This window comes from Urocampus carinirostris, chromosome 13 (assembly GCF_059441175.1).
Source record: "Urocampus carinirostris isolate Australia breed hairy pipefish chromosome 13, RoL_Ucar_1.0, whole genome shotgun sequence".
Classification (NCBI taxonomy): domain Eukaryota; kingdom Metazoa; phylum Chordata; class Actinopteri; order Syngnathiformes; family Syngnathidae; genus Urocampus; species Urocampus carinirostris.
The window spans coordinates 21,685,959-21,706,614 of record NC_142361.1 but is presented as its reverse complement, the minus strand read 5'-3'; the positions used below and the strand labels follow the sequence as shown (position 1 = coordinate 21,706,614).

At 40.0% G+C, this 20,656-nt stretch overlaps 1 protein-coding gene across 1 annotated transcript; it reads right to left on the bottom strand.

Moving 5' to 3' along the window:
- Positions 1 to 497: 497 nt before the first annotated feature.
- opn3 (opsin 3) lies at positions 498 to 18,291 on the bottom strand. Its single transcript, XM_088351209.1, has 4 exons — positions 17,866 to 18,291; positions 10,466 to 10,785; positions 4,750 to 5,001; positions 498 to 819 (listed from the first exon to the last, which is right to left on the bottom strand). The coding sequence occupies exons 1-4, from the start codon at positions 18,182 to 18,184 to the stop codon at positions 553 to 555; spliced, it is 1,158 nt and encodes a 385-aa protein (XP_088207335.1). The 5' UTR covers positions 18,185 to 18,291; the 3' UTR covers positions 498 to 552.
- Positions 18,292 to 20,656: the final 2,365 nt, after the last annotated feature.

The window sequence follows — 20,656 nt, the reverse complement described above, 5'->3', positions numbered from 1 at the left end:
GTTTATCTCACTCACAGCGGACATGCACCTGTGATGAAAATTTCAGACCCCCCTCTGATTTCTAAGTGGGAGAAATAGTAAAATAGCAGTGTGTTCAAATACTTATTTTCTTTACTCTGTATAAGTCCTTTTCTATTTTCATGGGACAACACGGAAGAAGTGACACTTTGATGCAATGAATGCGTCGCAGTGGAAATTATTTTCCCCTGAAAAAAACAATTAAAAGATAAAGCCACGGCAACAAAAGTGAGTACAACCTCAGCGTGAAAATCCCAAATTTTCCATGATTAGTCCTCTTGTCAGGCTTTGGTGTACTACTGTATATGCAAAGTATGAAAATATGGGGATCATGAAAACTGGACCTGGAGCATTTTAACTGAGGGATGTATTTTCCTTAGAAAAGCAAAGAATAATGTTGTTAAAAAACAAACCTGCATACCGAAGTTTTCGTGTTTAGAGGTGCTCGTATAAAGAGGTATGACTGTATATGATAAAATCGTACATAAGTTCTTCCCGATTTTTGCGCATAAAAAGTTTAATCTAGGGACTATATCACAGCGGCCTGACTTGAATTACATTAGTAGAGGAATCCACAGGGGACGTAACGTCGAAGCGATGAAAATCATCGCTAGCAATGATGAAGACGATGGAGGAAGAGCTGAAGGTCACCCTCTTTTTGGGTCTCTTCCTGCCGCCGCACGGGCCAGAAACCACAATGGGCCTGATCGGGCGCTCCACCGGCGCCAGCGGTCGCTCTTTGAAGCTGTTTTGCGGCCAAGACAACCTTGAGCACAGAAGCTGGAGCAGACAACGGCGGAACTGAAAAGGAAAACGCAACAATGACATTCGCACATTCATTCGTATGCCAAGCACAAGACACCTACGCCCTCCCCTCCCCGGAAACGAATGAAAGTGACAATTTTCCGCCCACATTCCGTTGAGCCTGTGTGCTTCAAACATCTGGTGGGCTGTGTTTTTGCAACAAATGATACCCTTTTGAAATGTCATCGATTTGTTTTACTTTAGAATCCCAATCCGCAAAAAAGGAAACATGCTCAGAATGAATTTGAATGAGGAATACACCACTATTAAGAAAAAATCTCTCCATTTATATAAAATATTGCTCGTCCTAAGTATCAGCCCGGTGGCTTTGGGGGTAGGGCACCCGCCCCAAGACTGTGAGCAGGGTTGGGTAGGGTTACTTTAACTTTATTACTTTCAATTACTTTTGGATTACTCCAATACCAAATATGCTAATAAAAGAAAAAAGAAACAAAACATGAATAAAATTACTAAATTTTGTGCAAGCTTGGGGAGTAACGTTATAAATGGAATGGCAAAAGTGATGTTGGCAAGCTGTTTGGATTAATCAAGTTAAAGTAACCCTACCCAACCCTCACTGTGAGGTTGCTGGTTCGAACCTTGGCTGGGTTAAGCAAAGGGTCTGGGAATCCCCTTTGTATTAGTCTGCCAGAAAGAGTCAAAAAAGTGAATTGCTCCGGGGTTGGGTGCTGTTATATGTGCCATAATCTTTTTATTACATCTTTTTTTCTTGCTGTCAGAATATTTTTTACCAGGTACATTTTCTTCATTCTGTAATATTCCAATTAATATTGTATAATTAATTAATAATGTAATATTCCATTGCTACGCAGATGACACTCAACTCTATCTCCCGATGGAAGAATCTGCCACACTAAACTGTGGAAATTTGGAGGCCTGCCTCACTGAGATAAAAGAGTGGATGTCACTCAATTTCCTGCGTCTTAACTCTGAAAAGACTGAAATGTTAGTTATTGGTCCATCTAAGTCCCGTGACTTATTCTCTAAAACCGCTGTGAACATCGACAATTGCCACATCACACAGAGCGACTCACTTAAAAATTTAGGTGTCATTTTCGACCCCGATCTGTCCTTTCAAACACATGTGAAGAAAATTACTAGAACCGCTTTCTTCCATCTCCGTAACATTGCTAAAATTGGTCCTATCGGAAATCATAATTCACGCGTTACCTCCCGTCTCGATTACTGTAATGCACTACTTTCCGGTCTTCCGATGACCAGACTCAAGAGTCTTCAGCTGGTACAAAATGCTGCAGCGAGGCTTTTAACTAGGACAAAAAAGTACGATCACATCACTCCAATTTTGGCTAACCTGCATTGGCTCCCTGTTAGCCTAAGATGTGATTTTAAGGTTCACCTATTACTATACAAAATCATACATGGACTTTCCCCCTCATAGCTTTCAGATCTGATTTCCCCCTATGTCCCGGCCCGAAGCCTTCGTTCCGAGAGCGCTGGTCTCCTGGTGATCCCAAGAGCCAAGAAGTGTTCCGCTGGTTCGAGAGCGTTCTCCATCCGGGCACCAGTGTTGTGGAATGCTCTTCCTCCTGAGATCCGATCTGCAGCCTCAGTGGAAATGTTTAAATCTAAGCTTAAAACTCACTTCTACTCTATAGCATACGAATAACCTAAACTTCTTATATGTAATAACTTGTGAAGCCCTTTGAGACTATTTGTGATTAAGGGCTATACAAATAAAAATGACTTGACTTGACTTGACTAATATTTACTCTGTTCATTGCAGAGAAGCGCAGTGTAAATTCTTTCGCGGTTTTGTGATCGTCACTCCCTGCTTTTACTCCTGTGTTTGGTCACGTACAAGAACACAGCACTCCAGTTTTTTTTCTATTATTTTTTGGTTTGTTTTGATTGTCATCATTCTCATATTTTTCCCTGACAACCTTACCGTTTCCCTCTTCAGAACTCAAGGCTCAAGTCACAAAAAAAAATCACTAAAAGGAGATGCCATAAAATGTGTTTAAAGAGAAGTGATCAAGACCAATTTGCTGCGGAATAAAGGTATTCTGCAGATATAACCAATGGCGGGATTCGGTGAGCTGTCCAGAGCGGTATCTAGTGGTAGCTTCTGGGACGGCTTGTGAAATAAGTTTTCCTTCATAAGGCGAGCAAGATCTTGTAAGAAAATAAAAAACTTGAGCATCAGAACTTTCTTGTGTAGAGGTACAGTGAAACCTCGGTTTTCAAACGCCTCTCAGTTCGAACAAATCGGCGTTCGATCAAAAATTTCGAGAAATTCTTGCTTCGCTGTTCGGTCAAAAATTCGGAGTTCGAACGCCGGTAATGCGTGAGTGCATACGCTAGAGTGCGATGCTGAGCGGCGTACGGGTGTAGATCGTGTAGATCGCCCCCACCCCTCGTGACCAACTGTTATCACGTGCGCACTTGCCTCTTTTTGCTTTCGCTTTTAATATCGGTGAACGGAGTGTTTTAGCCCCTAACTATGCCTCGGAAGAAGGTTGGTGCAAGCAGGAAGGTTAAAAAAGAAAAGTTGTTCGAACAACTATTGCCTTTAAGAAAGACATAATAGCTAAATATGAAAGAGGTGTGCGAGTTTCCGATCTTGCTAGGGAATACAGCAAGCACCTTCTGCTGACCACCACAAAAGTAAGAAATCCTATTCATAATTATTTTCTTTATCTTTTTTTTTTTTTTTACACGTTCGTGTTAGCGTAATCTTTCGTACGGAAGATTACAATAACGTGAACGTACGATTAGCCTGGGTTAGCTCTATGATCACGTTGAACATTCAGGTAAACATTCAGGGTGTTGGAACTGAGCCCAAAATTCAGGATGTTGGAACGGAGCCCCCTTTCCAATGAAGTGCTAGCCACTTGTGGTGCTAAATGACTTGTAAACGACCTGATTTTTTTATTTTTACACGTTCATGTTAGCGTAATATTTCGTACGGAAGATTACGATAACGCGAACGTACGATTAGCCTGGGTTAGCTTAATGTTTACGTTAAACATTCATGGTAAACATTCAGGGTGTTGGAACAGATTAAAACGATTTACATTATTTTTAATGGGAAAAATGATTTCAGTGATTGAACAAATCGGTTCTCGAACAGGGTTTTGGAACGGATTATGGTCGAGAACCGAGGTTCCACTGTACTAGTATAAAGAGGTACCACTGTACTTAAAGACCCGGTCACACAGCCTTTCACAGGCGTATCGTGGCTGAATCACGGCCAGAAATTTCTGCGCGTGAAGCAGACGCTGTTGGACGCTTTGAGATCGCGATACAGACGAGATACAGCCGTGCTTTACACGCGGTAAGAAATTCACACGCGGTTGGCCGCGCGAAAAAGTTTTGCGCTGCTCAAAACTTTAGACCACGGGTATCCGCGGGCGGCACACGTTGTACACACGAGGTAAAGACGCGGTACGAACGTGCTAGGACGTGCTACGGCCGCGGCCAAGACGTGGTTACACGTGGGTAGGACGTGAAATTTTAGCGGGTGGAGCACGGTCATAGCACGTTTGTTCTGCGCCTGAATCGCGGTGTTATCACGTACATTAGCGTGTGTACCGCGTGTAAGCACGAACAAACGCGATGCAGCCGCGGTTACCCGCGATAAGGACTGAAGGTGACCCATGTTTCACTACAAAACGGCTGAATTCACAAATCGTCTATCAGACATCCGTCGAGCTCTTTCGGAGGAATTAAAAGTCTTAACACAAGCGGGTTTAGCCAATTTTGCACAGTTTCCACCGCGTCTGCTTCACGGCCAGAAACTTCTGGCCGTGATTCAGCCTCGATACGCCCGTGAAAGGCTGTGTGACTGGGCCTTTAATGAAGCAAATCATTCTGCCAATCAAACAAGAATGTATTTTTGCAAATGTGCTTCCACACGCCAAAGTTAAGTGATATGTGATTACCAACCTTGATGCTCATGAAAACATAGATGAGCGGATTGTAGGCTGTGCTGGACTTGGCAAAGAAGGAGGGGATAATGGCCACAGTGGGTGAGACCATGCTCTTCCTGCCAAATGCTACCATCATGGAAACCACGGCGTAGGGAGTCCAGCACACTAGGAAGCAGGAGATCATGAGAAGGAACATTGCTGCCACCTTTTTTTCATATCTCAGGATCTTGATGATCTGGACAGTCTGGAGATCTTGGATGGAGCGCAACTAAAAGAAAAAGGTGGAAATAAATCAACCTGCGGGTCTTGTTGCAACACCGAAATGTGTCAATACATACTTTATATAGCCATGATTATATAATTTCTTCATTTATAACCTCCTAACTCTCATTCGTTTATAACTTTTTCATTACATTTGTCATAATCAACTTATTCATTTATTCAGTTGCAATTGTAAGGCTTCACCATTTTTTCAGTTGGGTTTTAATTTGTCGTTGAACGTGGCTGTTAGAACTGGTCTTGACGAAAGATTCTTGTTTGGGAATTTTTTTTACTACAGCTTGCTTTTAGTTTCATTTTTACTCAGCCTTGGGCCTGCCATCTCAATATAAAGTAATTGTCATCCAATGCACACTCATGAATCCTACAGCCATGGTCTTGTAGCTCATTTGTGTCTGAGAAATTCACAGAAACTACTCAGCTTAGGTTTTACTTTAACCATCACACAGACCGGGTATAGAACAAACTAGAAAGGGAAAAAACCCTTTCACTTTTCAGTCTCGGTTGATTTCTTTAGGACATATATATTTTCGTTGTATTTTTTTTACTATAGGAGAACCCATCCATATGTAGTGGATGTCACAGTGTCCTTCCATATATAGTGAGTCCACGCTTTCCAGCAAGCCACATACAAGCGCAAAAATGGGCTTTTGGAGCAAAAATGAACAAGCACAGTACTTCAATTATTTTGATGAATGACATGAATGAAATCATCAAAGTTATATGCAGAAACAATGTCTATTTACGGTAAATGTTGACCTAAGCATGGCATATATACAGGGTTACTGTCAAGAACAGAACAGAAGTAGGACCCAGGCATATATACAGGGTTACTGTCAAGAACAGAACAGAAGTAGGACCCAGATGCGTAACGTTACACACAAGTTTATTGAAATATAGAGGAAAGACAGCGCCAGTGATCCGGTGCTCGCTGGATGCGGGAAGCAAGCCGCTTACGGGATCGGAACGCCGGTTTCGGAAGTGGATCTTCCGGAGCGGGAGATCGTAGTGTAGTTAGACGGAAAAACAGATCGTTAGCCTGACGGGAGATCAAAACGTGGTCGGGGTCAAAAAATGGGTGGTAGTAGGAGACAAACAGGGAAATCAGGAACGGATGAATGGAAAACGGGTGACAAAACAGGACAGACGGGAGTCAGAGTCAAAATGCTTGCCTTGTGAAAACAGAGTTTCGCTGACGGACTGACAACAGGCGAGTGAAAGGACGGGGAACCAATCAGGTAGCCAGCAGCAACTGGTGCCAAACGAGCGGCCACAGGTGAATGTAATAAGTCATCATGACAGTTATTCACTAGACGTGTAAACTATTCATTCAAATTGCTCCAAACTGAGCTTAGAAAACAAAGCAATTCTCGAATGTTTTTATGTAAAGGTTAAATGATGCTGTAATGCCACGAAGAATTAATTTATACATGAAACCTATTAATTGAATAAAAGCTGCAATACCCTGAGGACGCGAAAGGCGATCTGTAAAATAATGAAGGAATAATACAAATTTAAACGATCTAGTCTTCCCATATGAATAACATGTCTCCTTTGATCTAGTTTACATACAGTCATGTCAAAGTCAAGGCTCCGTGGGCCACATCCGGCCCTCAAGAAGTTTTTCTTCGGCTCCTGAGATTATCTTGATTTATCATTGTTTCATAAACCAGGAATCATTGTTTGTTTGTTTAAAATGTACGTTACTTCTCCTTGCACTTTCATCCATTTTTGCTGTAATAGAAAATATAGGGTACTGATGGTACCTGAAAAATACAGAATTCTTTCATTTTATGCTCATTAAATAGGGATTTTTATATCAAGGAAATGTGTCTATTGTTTCTGTTAAAAATGAAAGATGATGGACAGAGGCATATGCAAATATTGCTGAATTTATAAAATTGAAATTGTCATGATTACTGATGTGACTCCCCTGTGCCTGGTTTTGTGGCGCCAACCACCGCGGGTTGTGATTGGCTCCTGTCACTATTTGAACCCAGTCCTGTCAGTACCCTGTTGTCAGTCCGTCTGAGAACCTTAGTGTATACTAGGCAAGCCTTTTTTCGACCCTGACTCCCACTTGTCCCGTTTTTTGCTCCCGTCTGTCTCCTGCTACGAACTGTTTTGATCCTGACCAGGTCTGCTCGGCTTATGACCTCTTTTGTGCCTGACTACGTCTACTCTCCTCGTTTACGACCCCGAACACGCTGCCTACCAACCAGTTTTTCTGTCCCTGACACCACTATCGCTCGCTACGGAAGATCCACTTCCGTGTTCGGATCACAATCCGAGTACGAGAGCGACTTTCTTCCCGCGTCCAGCGAACACCGGACCGTGGGCGCAGCCCTTCCTCTTTCTTTCAATAAAACTTGTAGTAAACACTACGCAATTGGGTCCTGTTTCCGTTCTGGTCCTGACAGAAACGTAAATTATTTTTTAGCTTTTCTGTAGTTTCAATTAGGTTCAATAGACTGCATAATTAAGTCTTGCCCTTGGGTTGTTTGACCCTTCCATCCGTTTCTTTGACAGCCCTAAACTAGTTAATATAACTTTATTTGTGCAGTCCTGCCTTTATATTGAAAATATTTAGATAAATGAATCATACTAGTTGAACTCAATACAAATATAGATAAAGCCTTTCGAAAATATGTTTATAATTACAGTATTACTAAGTTTATTCTGTTTTGATATTGGACACCAGCAAAGATGATTTCATAGGATGCCATTCCATTATTTTGACTATCATTACACACTGTTGTTCATTGTTTTGACTGTTACATCATTGTCCGCCAATCACTTTGCCGTTTTCCCACCCTTTAGGGTAGATCTACATTTGTAACCTAGTATTTGTATTGAAAAAATGGGGCTTGGGGAGCGTCCTTGAACTGGTTGGGCTATTTTTATCTGAAGGCTTCTCCCCCTGTCATCCTTGAAAGGTCAAAATCCATTGATGTCCTTTCTCCTGATGTTTAGTGTCTTCTCAAGTTAAACTCATGAAGTATACAGTACAATGGATTTTAATTTTGTTTCAATCTATAATATGGGTTCACAACACAGCCGCGTTCTTTGTTTTCCACACCCTTTAAGGTGGATCTGCTTACGTAACCTAGTCTATTTAAAGAAAAGTAAGGGCTTAGAACAGGTTGGACTTTCTTATCTGAAGGCTTTTCTCCCTGTCCTCCCTGCAAGTTCAAAATCCATTGATGTCCCCTCTCCTTATTTTGAGTGTCAGTTTAAACTTATCAAGTATACAAAAAAAAAATTTTTTATTTCGCTCTCCATCTATGGTAAGGGTTCACAATATACACTGTGCTTGCATTTGAAGATGTTCCCACCACCTCTACCAATTGCTGTGAAGTGTAATGATCCGTATTGATGCATGTGAGAGCCTCTGAGACTTAACAGACAGGGCGGGCTCTTGCAGCTCTGCAGGGTGTCAGAGCTTTGAGCTTGCAAATTCCATGAAACCTTGAACAGCCTCCACCTACGCGACCACACTGAAGGTGACCCATGTTTCACTACAAAACGGCTGAATTCACAAATGGTCTATCAGACATCCGTCGAGCGCTTTCGGAGGAATTAAAAGTCTTAACACAAGTATATAATCATAATCGACACAGCCCACACACTTGGCTCTTTTTATTACTAGGCGACAGACAAAATCGACCTAGAAGTTTTTAGTGAAGACAATAGAGGTGTAAATGAAAGGCAGCATTTAAGTAAGTCATTTAAGAACTCACCAAAGGGACGTTTATGATGTGTGTGCATTATAGCTAGGACGAGATTCTAAAGAAAATATGACTCAAATTTCATCATCGGATATGTAAGGAGCACTTCTTTGGAATACTTTATGGAGTGAAACCCAGTCAAAGTACTGTAAAAAAACAAATTTAAGGTAATGAGAGTACAGACCAAATGCGTGCAGTAAGGTTCATGTCTGGTGAGGTATAATCAGATTTACTAATAAATGAACATACATCTTATTCATTATTCGACTGGCCGAGCAAAAAAAAAAAAAGTTTTATTCTCTCACCTTGCTTTTTTCAATGAAGTGTTGTCTTTGCTCTTTTTGAGTGAACGGCATCAATTGATTTTATCTTTCCAAGATGACAGTTGAGGATGCGCCACCCACCGACTGCACGTCACTGGTACAGACCTTGTAACTTGCGCCATAGGTCTCTTATAATGTTTGTATTCCCTTAATTAGGCCTCCTTCTTCATGCTTTTGTAAGTGGGTGTATAGTCTGAGGCTCTGGGGCCAATTTAGGCCCTTTTCAGTCATGCAGGTATCACGCAGCCCCACAGCTACCGCAGCCTTCCTGTGTGGAGTTTGCATGTTCTCCCTGTGACTGCTTCAGTTTCCTAAGAGCACTCGTTTCCTCCCACATTCTAAAAACATTCATTTCAGGTTTGTTGGCCGGTCCCAATTGTCCTTAGGTTTAAATGAGCGAGTGAGTCATTTGTCACCGTGTGCCCTACAAGTGTCTGGCAACAAGTTCAGTGTGTCCCTTACCCACTGCCCAAAGATTGCTGGGATGGAATCCAGGACTCCCGTAACCTTAGTGAGAATAAGTTGCGCAGAAAAATTGATGGATGGATGGATGGATGGATGAAAAACATATTTGTGTGGATATGGTCACAAAGGTATACTGTGGACAAGAGTGGCTCCTACATAGTTTGTCTACTGGTAGTACTTTTTTAAGGTTATGTTCAGTGGTTGGTTTGTTGGTTGGTTGGCTGGATCCCTTAAGCACGAGGGTTGTAGGGGCACCAATTCCTGTGGTGTGTTTTGGGCAAGTACAGCCTGGTGGCGCCCATCCCTCTCTAGGCCATCAAAAAGCCTGTATGTGGCCCATGGGCCATAGTTTTCCCATCCATGACAAAACATGAAATAACAATGCATTTACCGTAAAAATACTAAAGTTAGGTCTTTATTAAGTTGCATGCAAGTGAGCAAACCCCAACCCAAAAATACAGCCTGGAGAGTGATGTATACCGCCAGACTGTACTTGCTCAAGACACACCACAGGAAGTGGCACCCCAATGACCCAGGTGGTTAAAAGATCATGGTATCCTTATTTACAGATACTCTCATTAAATAATAATAATAATAATAATTTCCTTTGTATTGTCATTCTTTGTAACAATGTACACAGAACGAAATGTCGATACACCTGACCCGTTGTAGCGAGCCGATGCAGCCGCAGCCAACAGAGGGCGCCGCCATATTACCAATTAGGCATGAGTCGGCCGAGGCGCGAACCAGCGACCTCCCAAGTACTGACACTATTAGCACTTTAGACATGTATGCTCCCCAGTAAAATAGAACAGTCACAAAATAGTTGCAGGTTCTGATATCAGTCACAAAAAAAGGCTTGGCATTAACAAGCTTTTGTTACCAGGTATCAAAACTCACCTACCCTAAAAAGAAAAGACACATTAGAGTATCTCACCATTCGTACTGAGTAGAGAATGTTTCCGTAGCAGTAGATCATGATGCCAACAGGCACAAAGAAACAACCCAGGAGGAAGAGAAGAATAAATGAAGCATCGTTGGGGTCCCTGGATGCCCAGTCCAAGGAGCATCCCAGCTGGTGGATCTCCAACGTGTAGCGGTTCCAGCCCAGGAGAGGAGCCCCGGTCCAGGCCAGGGAGTAGAGCCAAATGTGGGTGATGGCCCGCCACGCCCAGGGAAAGTCTACCACCTGGGCATGGACCACCCGGATGTAGCGCTCATAAGCTAGCGCCGCCAGCGTCATGATGGATACGATGCCTGGACATGGGTGCGAAAAATAATCATCATCATGTATCTGAGTTTCATGGTATTTTAGCGTATTTAGCAGGTCAGTAAATATTTTTTTATAAATAACTGATTGACAATTAGTTTGTAGAGGCGAACTCAATATTTACTCTTAGTGTTATAGTGCATTTGTCACACCTTTTGGATCACCAAAGCAGTTTTTAGATATTATTGTTAGGAAAAACAAGCCTGAAAAACCTTATGATCTTTCTCACAATCTAAAGTGTGGCTACACCCACTGCTTCTTCTCCACTGAATGCTTCTGTATGTTTTAATCAAGACAAACACACTCAAATATTCACTATAATCCGTTTACATTACTACAAATCTACAAAAAAAAACATTTGAGAGTAGAACTATGATCTTGGGGCTATGATCTTAGGTCCGGGGCTGAACCTGGCCTGAACCCGGCCTGAAGCCGGTCCGAACCTGGCCCAAATGTGAAGTCTCATCTCATCAGCTGCACCGCTTATCCTCAGTAGGGTCGCGGGGATGCTGGAGCCCATCCCAGCAATCATCGGGCAGTGGGCAGGGGACACCCTGGACTGGTTGCCAGCCAATCGCAGGGCACACGGGGACAGACAACTCACTCGCTCAGTCTCACCTAGGGACAATTTGGACCGGCCAATTCACCTGAAATGCATGTTTTTGGAATGTGGGAGGAAACCGAAGTGCCCGGAGGAAACCCACGCAAGCACGGGGAGAACATACAAACTCCGCACAGTAAGGCCGGGAGCTGGATTTGAACCCACTCAGGAGGTTCCCACGACCTCAGAACTGTGCCGCACACGCGCTAACCACTGCGCCGCCGTGCTGCCCCAAATGTGAAGTAACTGTACTTTTTTTTAAGTAACACACTTTGGCGCTGCAGTTGGGCACTAAAATGCGCACTCCTGCGCCAAAGCTATTCAGATAACAGTAATAAAGAGCAGGCCTAGCAAACAAAAATCAATTTTACTCTAAATCACTAAATCCAAAGAAATTTTCATCTTTGGTATCACGGTAAAAGATACGCTGCTTCCTCTTTCCACCTCTGCGCGGCCTATGTCAGACGTAATTTTCGCTTCTTGTCAATAGCTTACAATCTGTATAAACTTTCTTTCTGCTTTTCTGCCAAATATTTAACTCTTTGCATTTTGTAATCTGCAGAATATGATTTTCTTTTTGCTGCCATTTCTGTCCTTTTTTTTCCGCTGCATTTCGAAGTGCACACTTGATTCCAGGGACTCGACTTTGTTGCTGACGTAAAGATTTGGGTTTACTTCGGGCTTTGTCACTCAAATTAAGTTAATCGGTTGAGTTAGGGTTGGGCTCGGCTAGATTTTAAGGCCCGATCCTGTCTCTACTTGAGCCTAGGTAATACGATTGACGGGTGGAGAGGAAGAGGCACATAGCCACATGTTAGATATGGAGAAACGCATCAAAAGTTAACATAACATTTTGCTTGAACTTTTTGGGTAACAATTTGGCAAATGGTCGTCATTCAAACCAGATCAATATAGATGTTTTAGGAAGCTCCTTAGGCAGCCAATAGGGAGGAGGTCAAGGAAGATTAAAAAACACCCAAAATATAGAGCACAGGAGACAGTTTCAAGCTGGTATAATCTCCAATCTGAGCCAAAGGTTGCAATGGATAGGCTGTGACCAGAATCACGTTTGGCAACAAGTTAGAGGTGACAAAACGGCGGGTCTTTTTTCTTTTCCAGTTGACTTCTGGCAGCATGCATTGGCTTTTTACAATACAATCTGGCCCATGGGAACTACGTCAGCATTATGACGAGTGGAAAAATTAAACAAAATGAAAAACAAACAATAAAGGTCCAAAAAAGTTTGGCAGGCTTGTGCCTCGAGTGGTTGGGGAAGGAAGCATTCTAATTTAAATTGAACACTATGAAACTAATAGGTCTAATTGTTTGATGAGTGTACTCGCCCTGTCACGTCATTTATAATAGTTTATTCAATAATTAGATACTAAAAGCCTTCTTTTCACATTTTTCATTATTTTGACAGCTAAATAGACCAGACAAAAAAGATTCCATTATGAAATATTTGTCCTTTTTGTGTCCTGTGAAATCCAGTGGGAGATGTCTAAATTTGCAATCCTCCCTGCAGTATCGTGAAATTGTATCTCTAATGGATTCGTTTCATTTTTTAATCCACACAACTGTGCACACACAACTAGGAATGTACAGTACATAAAATCTATACGTCTCTTCGATAGATGGTAAGGCGCCCGCTTTGAGACTGGGAGGTTCGGGTTCGCGCCCCGGCCGAGTCATTCCTAAGACTTAAAAAGTGGTCGGCGGCGCCCTCTCTTGGCTGCGGCTGCATCGGGTCAGATGCAATCGACATTTCGTTCTGTGTACATTGTTACACAGAATGACAATACAAGGAAATTATTATTATTATTATTATTATTATGACATGCCCTAATTACCCCTGTCAAATCTGTCATCATTCATTACTGTCCTCATTAATGGAAAATTCTCTCAATCTACATCAATAGACAAGCTTTGCAGGGAGCCGCCCTGGTCTTTCAACTCAGAAAATTCAAAGGGACAGACGTGTTTTGACATCACCGACAGCCATTTTTCCTTTGTGTCAGTCAATGACCTCCACTGTATAATTCTTTGGATGACATGCGATGATGATATCGCATATTTGTCCACGAATAATACGTTTGTCCTACATTTGAGGGCACAATAGAAGAAGGTGATTTGTTTTTTGTGCCATCCTCTCCCTGCAGGGATTCGTTCACAGTGTGAAGACTCCATCGGGTACTTGCAGAATGGAGTTTAAACCGATTTAGTGCAAGACTTCGTTAAAGTAATATTGTTATGTTTGAATTGTATGTTGAATGGAATCTGAATCTTTATGACAATGTAAAACTGCATTACCACCTACCTAGAATATAACATGAGGTACTATGATTTGCTAGAATATGAATAAGATAAAAAACAAAACTGTTATAAATAAATAAATAACTTACAAAAATATACTATTAATAGTATATAATATTTTAAATATTTGGGTATTTATACAAATAAATCAATTGATGCCAAAATATTGTCATGTTTTACAGGGGGTGGACCCAGATGCAGGTAAGCTGGAACAGAAGCAGGCATCAGACGGGAAATTCATCTACAAAAACCAGGAACAATGAACAAAAACAAACCAGGCCTGAAAAACGAGCAAAGTGTCCAAACCATCGAGAAAAAAAAAACCTGACAAGGTAACGAAAGACGAGATGGATGGGCGTGGAAATAGCAATGATACTGTCACATTTTGCGAGTGTACCCAAGTAAATGGAAGCAGGAAAAGAGGCAGGGGTGATTGAAAAAGGATGGTATTACATAACAAAACCAGGAGCAGAGTAACAAACAAACAATGAGTTACAAAACAAATAACATGTTCACACTGAAACCAAACCTGACGACAGACAAACCAGAAACAAAAACCAAACCTGACAGATTAATAGGCATTCCATTTTCCACTTCCACCCATTCCACCCAGTAGTAAATGACATTATATTATATAGTATTTTACAGTAAACAAAACTTCCGATACAAACTTTAGTAAATAAAAAGTATGAAAACATTGGGAAATATTATTAGATTTAGTAATGATATCAATACAGTGTGTATTACACTTTTGTTTTATAAATAAGCAAATCAAAAATAATTTATTTAAATGTATTATTGTTAGTTTTACTAATGGTAAAAGTGATAAACTTGATGATTAATACTCCATGTATTAATATGAATGAATGAATTAAATAATACATTCTTATCATTTGTATTAATCATTTTGGCATTGGTACTGTAATACTGTGATAAAAATGCATTTCCACTACTACAACAAGTACTACGATCACTACAAATAATAATAACTTGTTATAGATGTAAATGGAAGGAGACCAAGATGAAAGCAGTGATTGACGTGGATGGATGGTGTTATGAGTGCACTGCATGAAAGAGGTCTAAATGTAGTGGAAGCAAGAGCTCTTGTTGGTGATAGGAATGAGTCGAGAGGTGTTGTAAAAGGATAGTGGGATGTTTGGACGTGATCTAAGGGATGGGCAGGGCACCTATATGATACGGCAGGGGTAAACCAGTGAAAGCTTTCGGGCCCTGCTGTTGAACAGATGAGCGTGTTATGTCACCCTGACCCGAGTGACATAGCTTTCATGTGTCCCGTTTCATCTGGAGGGACGAAAGCATGACCAAATTGGGAGCCGAGGTGCTAAACTTGTTTGGGTGTTTGGGCATTTGCGGATGGCCATGGTAAACTTTTTTGTGTATTTTGCTTTTTATTTTTCCTTTCTTCTTTCCTTTGTTTTTGTGTATGTGTTTTTCTTGCTGTCGGTCACCCCTCTCGAGGGATATGACCAGGGTAGATTGTTAGATAGATAGATGGATAACTTGTTATCCAGGTAATGATCGATAAGAGACGGGTGGTTGGCTTATTTCAATGAATGTACTGTATAATCTTTCTCTAAAGCTTCGTTAAAACAGAACCTCTATCTGAGCTGAATGTGAGCCAAAATCTCCAGGACATTTCAATGTCATTTCATTGAAGAAACCTTCTATGTGATTGGAAATGTAAATTACAGCTCCGGTCCCCAGCAACCCCGCCGAAAATAACTTCTCATCTGTGTCGGTGTTTATCATAGGAATCGCACGTCTGTTTTCAATTATGAAGGCAAGTGGACCGCAGCTTCCTTCAGATCAGTAGATAATAGAAAATGTAAATGAATGCACAGAAGAAGCTTGCAGCACCATGACTCCTCATAAATAACAGTGGCATATGGGTGTTTCCTATAATCACACATCAGTCTTACCCTTGAACTATCGTTCTTGCAGTCGGGGAAGATCTGCTTCCATTCACACTTTGCCACCACACTGGAGGTAAGGTGAATGTGCCAACTTGCGCATGACGCAAAAAAAAGTAACACATTAAATGTTTCCTACATACTGGAATAAGAAATTGTTGCTGTGTTTCACATTGTTTTATCTGTAATCTTTACTCTTTTAATCATACTTTATTAGACAAACATGAAGGTCATTACCAGTGTCATTCGCAACATTCTGTTAAGGAAATACTGCCTTGAACTTCTGTACTAATTTTACACAGTATTAACTGAGTTTTTGGAGGGTTAGGTTTTTTTTATCAAACAAAATTGCGCTGACTTGTTACGTGCAGATAACTCTAAGGTTTCTAGTCAGATCCTTACTGTGTTATTTTTTTTTACGTTTATTTCCAACACAGCCTATAGTTACTGTATGTTTGAGTGAGGTTTTTTCAAGGTTTAAAAGAAGGCATGCATTAGAATATGTTTTAGATAAAATACTAAAAAAATAACATCTATAATAAAAAAGAGTTTAAAAAAATCATTTATCTAATGGTTTTTAGATATTACTGTTGCTGTTTGAGATCAGAGAAGTAATAGTATTATTATTACAATTAAATATGTATGTTTTATTTTTAATAAAAAATATGGGTGTTCTAGATATTAACCGTAGTACTGAAAATAATAAATGAATCATTTTTAAATATCTAAAGTATATAATTTTATTTTTTAATTTTCAAATATTTTTTGTAATTCTGATTAAATTATTCATTATTACGATTATTATATAATTATGTAATTAGTATCATGATACTCTTATATTTTTATCACACATAACCAACTGCAAGATTATAATAGTTATATATGATTACGAAGATGAATATTATGATTGTTGTTTCTACCATTATATTATAATGTTATTGTCATACCTGACCAACAAAATTATTACTATGTTCGTTTATATTTATAATTATTAGTATTTTCAATATTACTACGGTAATACTATACTATACTATACTATACTATACTATACTATACTATACTATACTATTTATAGAATACCTAACCCATGTTATGATTATAAGATCACTCATGATTATCATGATTGTTATTTGTTACTACTATTATACTACAATATTATTATCATACCTAACCAGTGAGGTCATTACTGGGATTATTCATGATTATGATAATTGTTCTCTTTGTTCCCACCATTGTACTATTTTATTATTAGCATACCGCATGGTATTCATGATTATTCTATTGTTATCATTGTTACTTCATTATACTATACTATCATTATCATACGATTATTATGATTAGTCACGATTATGATGCTTATCATTTTCATTGTTACTGCTATCATACTGTAATATTATTATCATAGCTGGAAACAATAGATGATTATTATGATTTTTCATGATTGTGGTATTATTATCATTGCTATTAGTAATACACTATACTGTGTTTATCATATCTAAAAATATATATGATTTAAGGATTATTCATGATTATCTTGATGAGTATTATTATCATTGTTACTACTACTACACTCTCATTATCACATCTAACCTATGAGATGATTATCTTGATAATTCAAATTCTTGATGATGCTCAGTACTGTAGGAACCTTCCTGTGTGGAATTTGCATGTTCTCCTCGTGTTTGCGTAGGTTTTCTCCGGGCACTCCGGTTTCCTCCCACATTCCAAAAACATGCATGTCAGGTTGATTGGCCGGGTCGAATTTTCACTAGGTGTAAATGAGCGAGTGAGTTGAACATCTCTGTGTGCCTTGCGACTGGCTGGCAACTGGATTTGGGTGTCCCCTGGCCACTGCCCGAAGATGGCTGGGATGGGCTCCAGCACACCCAACACCCTACTGAGGATAAGCGGTGCAGATAATTGATGGATGAATGGATCAGTACTGTAGTGTCTTTGTTACTTTTATCATATTGTTTTATATTGTTATCATACCTAAACAACTAGATGATCATTATTCATGTTTTTATTATTATCATTGTTTCTACTATTACACTATGCTATTTTTTATTATACCTGACAAACTGAATGACCATTATGAATATTCATGATTATAATGATTATTATTATTATTATTACTACTGGTATTTTACTGTGGTATCATTACCTCACCTAACCAACTACAAAAAGCTTGCATACTTGAAAATAATGCATGCAAATCTTACCGAATAAACTGTTACTGAATCCGTCCCAAACGCATGTTGCTCGGCTCCAAATCCAGCCTCCTTTGACGCACGAAACAAACGTAAAGTTTATCCCGAGCACAGACACCAACAAATCACTCAAACTTATGTTGACGAGCAGCAAATTGGTCGGAGTCCGAAGTCTCTTGAATTTGCAGTAAAGTAGAATCACAAGAACGTTGTTGCAAAAGCCGAACACGCCGATGGTTCCGATGGCGCAGGCGAGAAGTTTGTAGGTGCCCAATCCGAACAGGTAATGTTGGGCACTTTTCTCGGCTCCGGTTTCATTGTAGGGATTCATCGCGGGGATGTTGGCGTATTTTTTACGCACATTTTGTTTTGGGGTTTTCTTTTTTTGCGCACGGTTGCGGTCCTGGATGCGAATGGAGCGCGCGCGTCCTTCGTGCGTCGCGCGCTCCGCTCAATGACAGCAAAGCGTCATTCTGCTCATTCAAACCAACCCACAAAACTGAGTAACGCCTCCTCAAAAACGGGGTCAATATATCACTGTTACGTGACACACTTTAGTGACATTGTCTATAATTTCGCCCATTTCACCGATTTATTTCATCTTAGGAAAATTTGATTAGCACTGAATTAGAATAGTCTTTCGTCATTGATAATAACATTTGATAACGCTTGGTCAATACGCATTTTTCCCGTGGATTCTGTGATGTTGACTTTAAATATGTTGTGTACATGAAAGAATAAAAATGTTTTTTTATTGTATCTTTTTTTTTAGATTTGTAAATTTATAATAGAAAAAAATGTAGATATTTTAATTTATATTTCTAGTGTTTTTCAGGGATTCGTTTGACAGTTAGCTTTTTTAAAACAAAAGAAAATAACACAAAAGAGTTTATTTTATTCTTCTATTTTGTAGTAAATATGTTTTTGTGTTTATTTCCAACAATTTGCTGCACTGCTTATGCCCCACCAGCAGAGGTGCTAGAACCCCTCCCAACCATCTTCAGGCAGTAAGACGCCCTCAACTTTAGAAGCTAGCCAGTCGCAGGGTACGAAAAGATAGACAATTCACTAACTCATTAAAACCTAGGTTTTTTTTTTAATTGGCTAATCCGACACAGGAGAAAACCAATGCAGACACGAGAAGAACATGCAAACTCTGCATGGGGAGGATGCGGTAGCTGGAATTACACCCTGGACCTCATGGGTCTGTGTGCTAACCAGGCCTGAAAAGAAAGGTCACTATTTTAAATTGACATTTTGTTGTGTCACGCAGGGATTCCAGGTGCTTAAATTTAACGTTGCTTAGTATACAAAGGTTCGATGTTGAAAATTCAGTGTGGAAGGGGAAAATAAATGCTAATATAATTTTGTAGAACAATATATTACAAAATATTACTGAATTCATGTTGTGCATAATATTATACTATTAGTGGATATATACATATATTGATCAAAGAAAGCCCCAAGTACCTTTTTTTCGTGCTTTTTTTTCTTGTTTCTTTTTTCCATTTTCATGTTTTATTTCTCAACCTTTTTTTCCTCTTTTTTTGTGTTTTCTTCTTTTTCTTTTTTTGTGTGATATTTTTCTTTTCTCAGGTTTACATTTTATCTTTTATTTTTCGTCTCTTTTTTCCCGAGCTTTCTACTTCTTTTCTCTTGCTTTTTTTCTTTGTATCTTTCTTTTTCCCTCCTTTTTCCCTTTTAATCTTATTTTTCCTTCTTTTGTTTCATAGTTCTTTCTGAGTTTTTTGTTTTTGTTTTTTTGTTGTTTGCCTTATTCTCCCGCTTTTTACATCATTTTGTGCATTGTGTCACATATGAATAGGTAATAAATGAATTAAGTAACTAAAACAATCTGGGGAGCCGAAAGAGCCCGCTCTTTTGTTGAGCTGAGCTAAAAAGCCGCTTCACTACGACAGAATGATGCGTTTCCATCATGCGCAGCGCGCACACACACGTGCAAACGCACGCACACGCAAAAATCCCCACATGCAAACACTTTGCACTGTAAAGTGCGAGGAGCGTTTTGGCACATTCGCGATTCGTTTGCAGCCTATACCCCGAGGGTTAGCATCTCCCTGCTAAGAGGAGCTGCTCCCTCCGTGGGGACTACGGCACACCCTGTGTGCTGAAGGACACAGGAGAGTCCACTGACATACAGATTATTGTATGAATGGGATCGTCTACGCAGTGCCCAAAATGTTCTCAGTACATCCAATTTTCCCTTGGGTGGGCAAAGCGTGTCTGTGGGTGGGAGCTGACCACCCCTGATAACAGCCCTTGTGCACATTGTTTACACATGGTTCTCCAGGATCAGCATGTCATAAAAACTCAAAGCTAAAAATACCATAAAAAGAATGTCAAAAATTGTACAGATATTGTGCTTGGAAGATTTTCTACCAGAATTTCCCTGTAATTGGCTCCATCTATCTTGCCATTAACTTGTACGTTCTTACCAGTCCCATAGCAACCCTTGAGCATGATGCTGCCACTACCATGTTCGACAGTGGGAATGGTGTTTTCAGGTCGATGTGCAGTGTTACTTTTGCACCTAACGTTAACGCTTTGCATTTAGCCGAACAAGTTCAGCTTTGGTCTCATCTGAACAGGACATCCTATTTATTTTATCTCTGTTTTATATTATACTTTAATTATTTATATTTCATTTTCAATTTTCTATTGCAGCCTGGTCATCCCGGAAAGGTGGATTACCTCATGTGCAGTCCCTTCTCAAGGTTTCATCATTTTCCTCATGCTGAGTTTTCCCTTGCCCTCATGTAGGTTTTAGATAAGGGGATGGTTT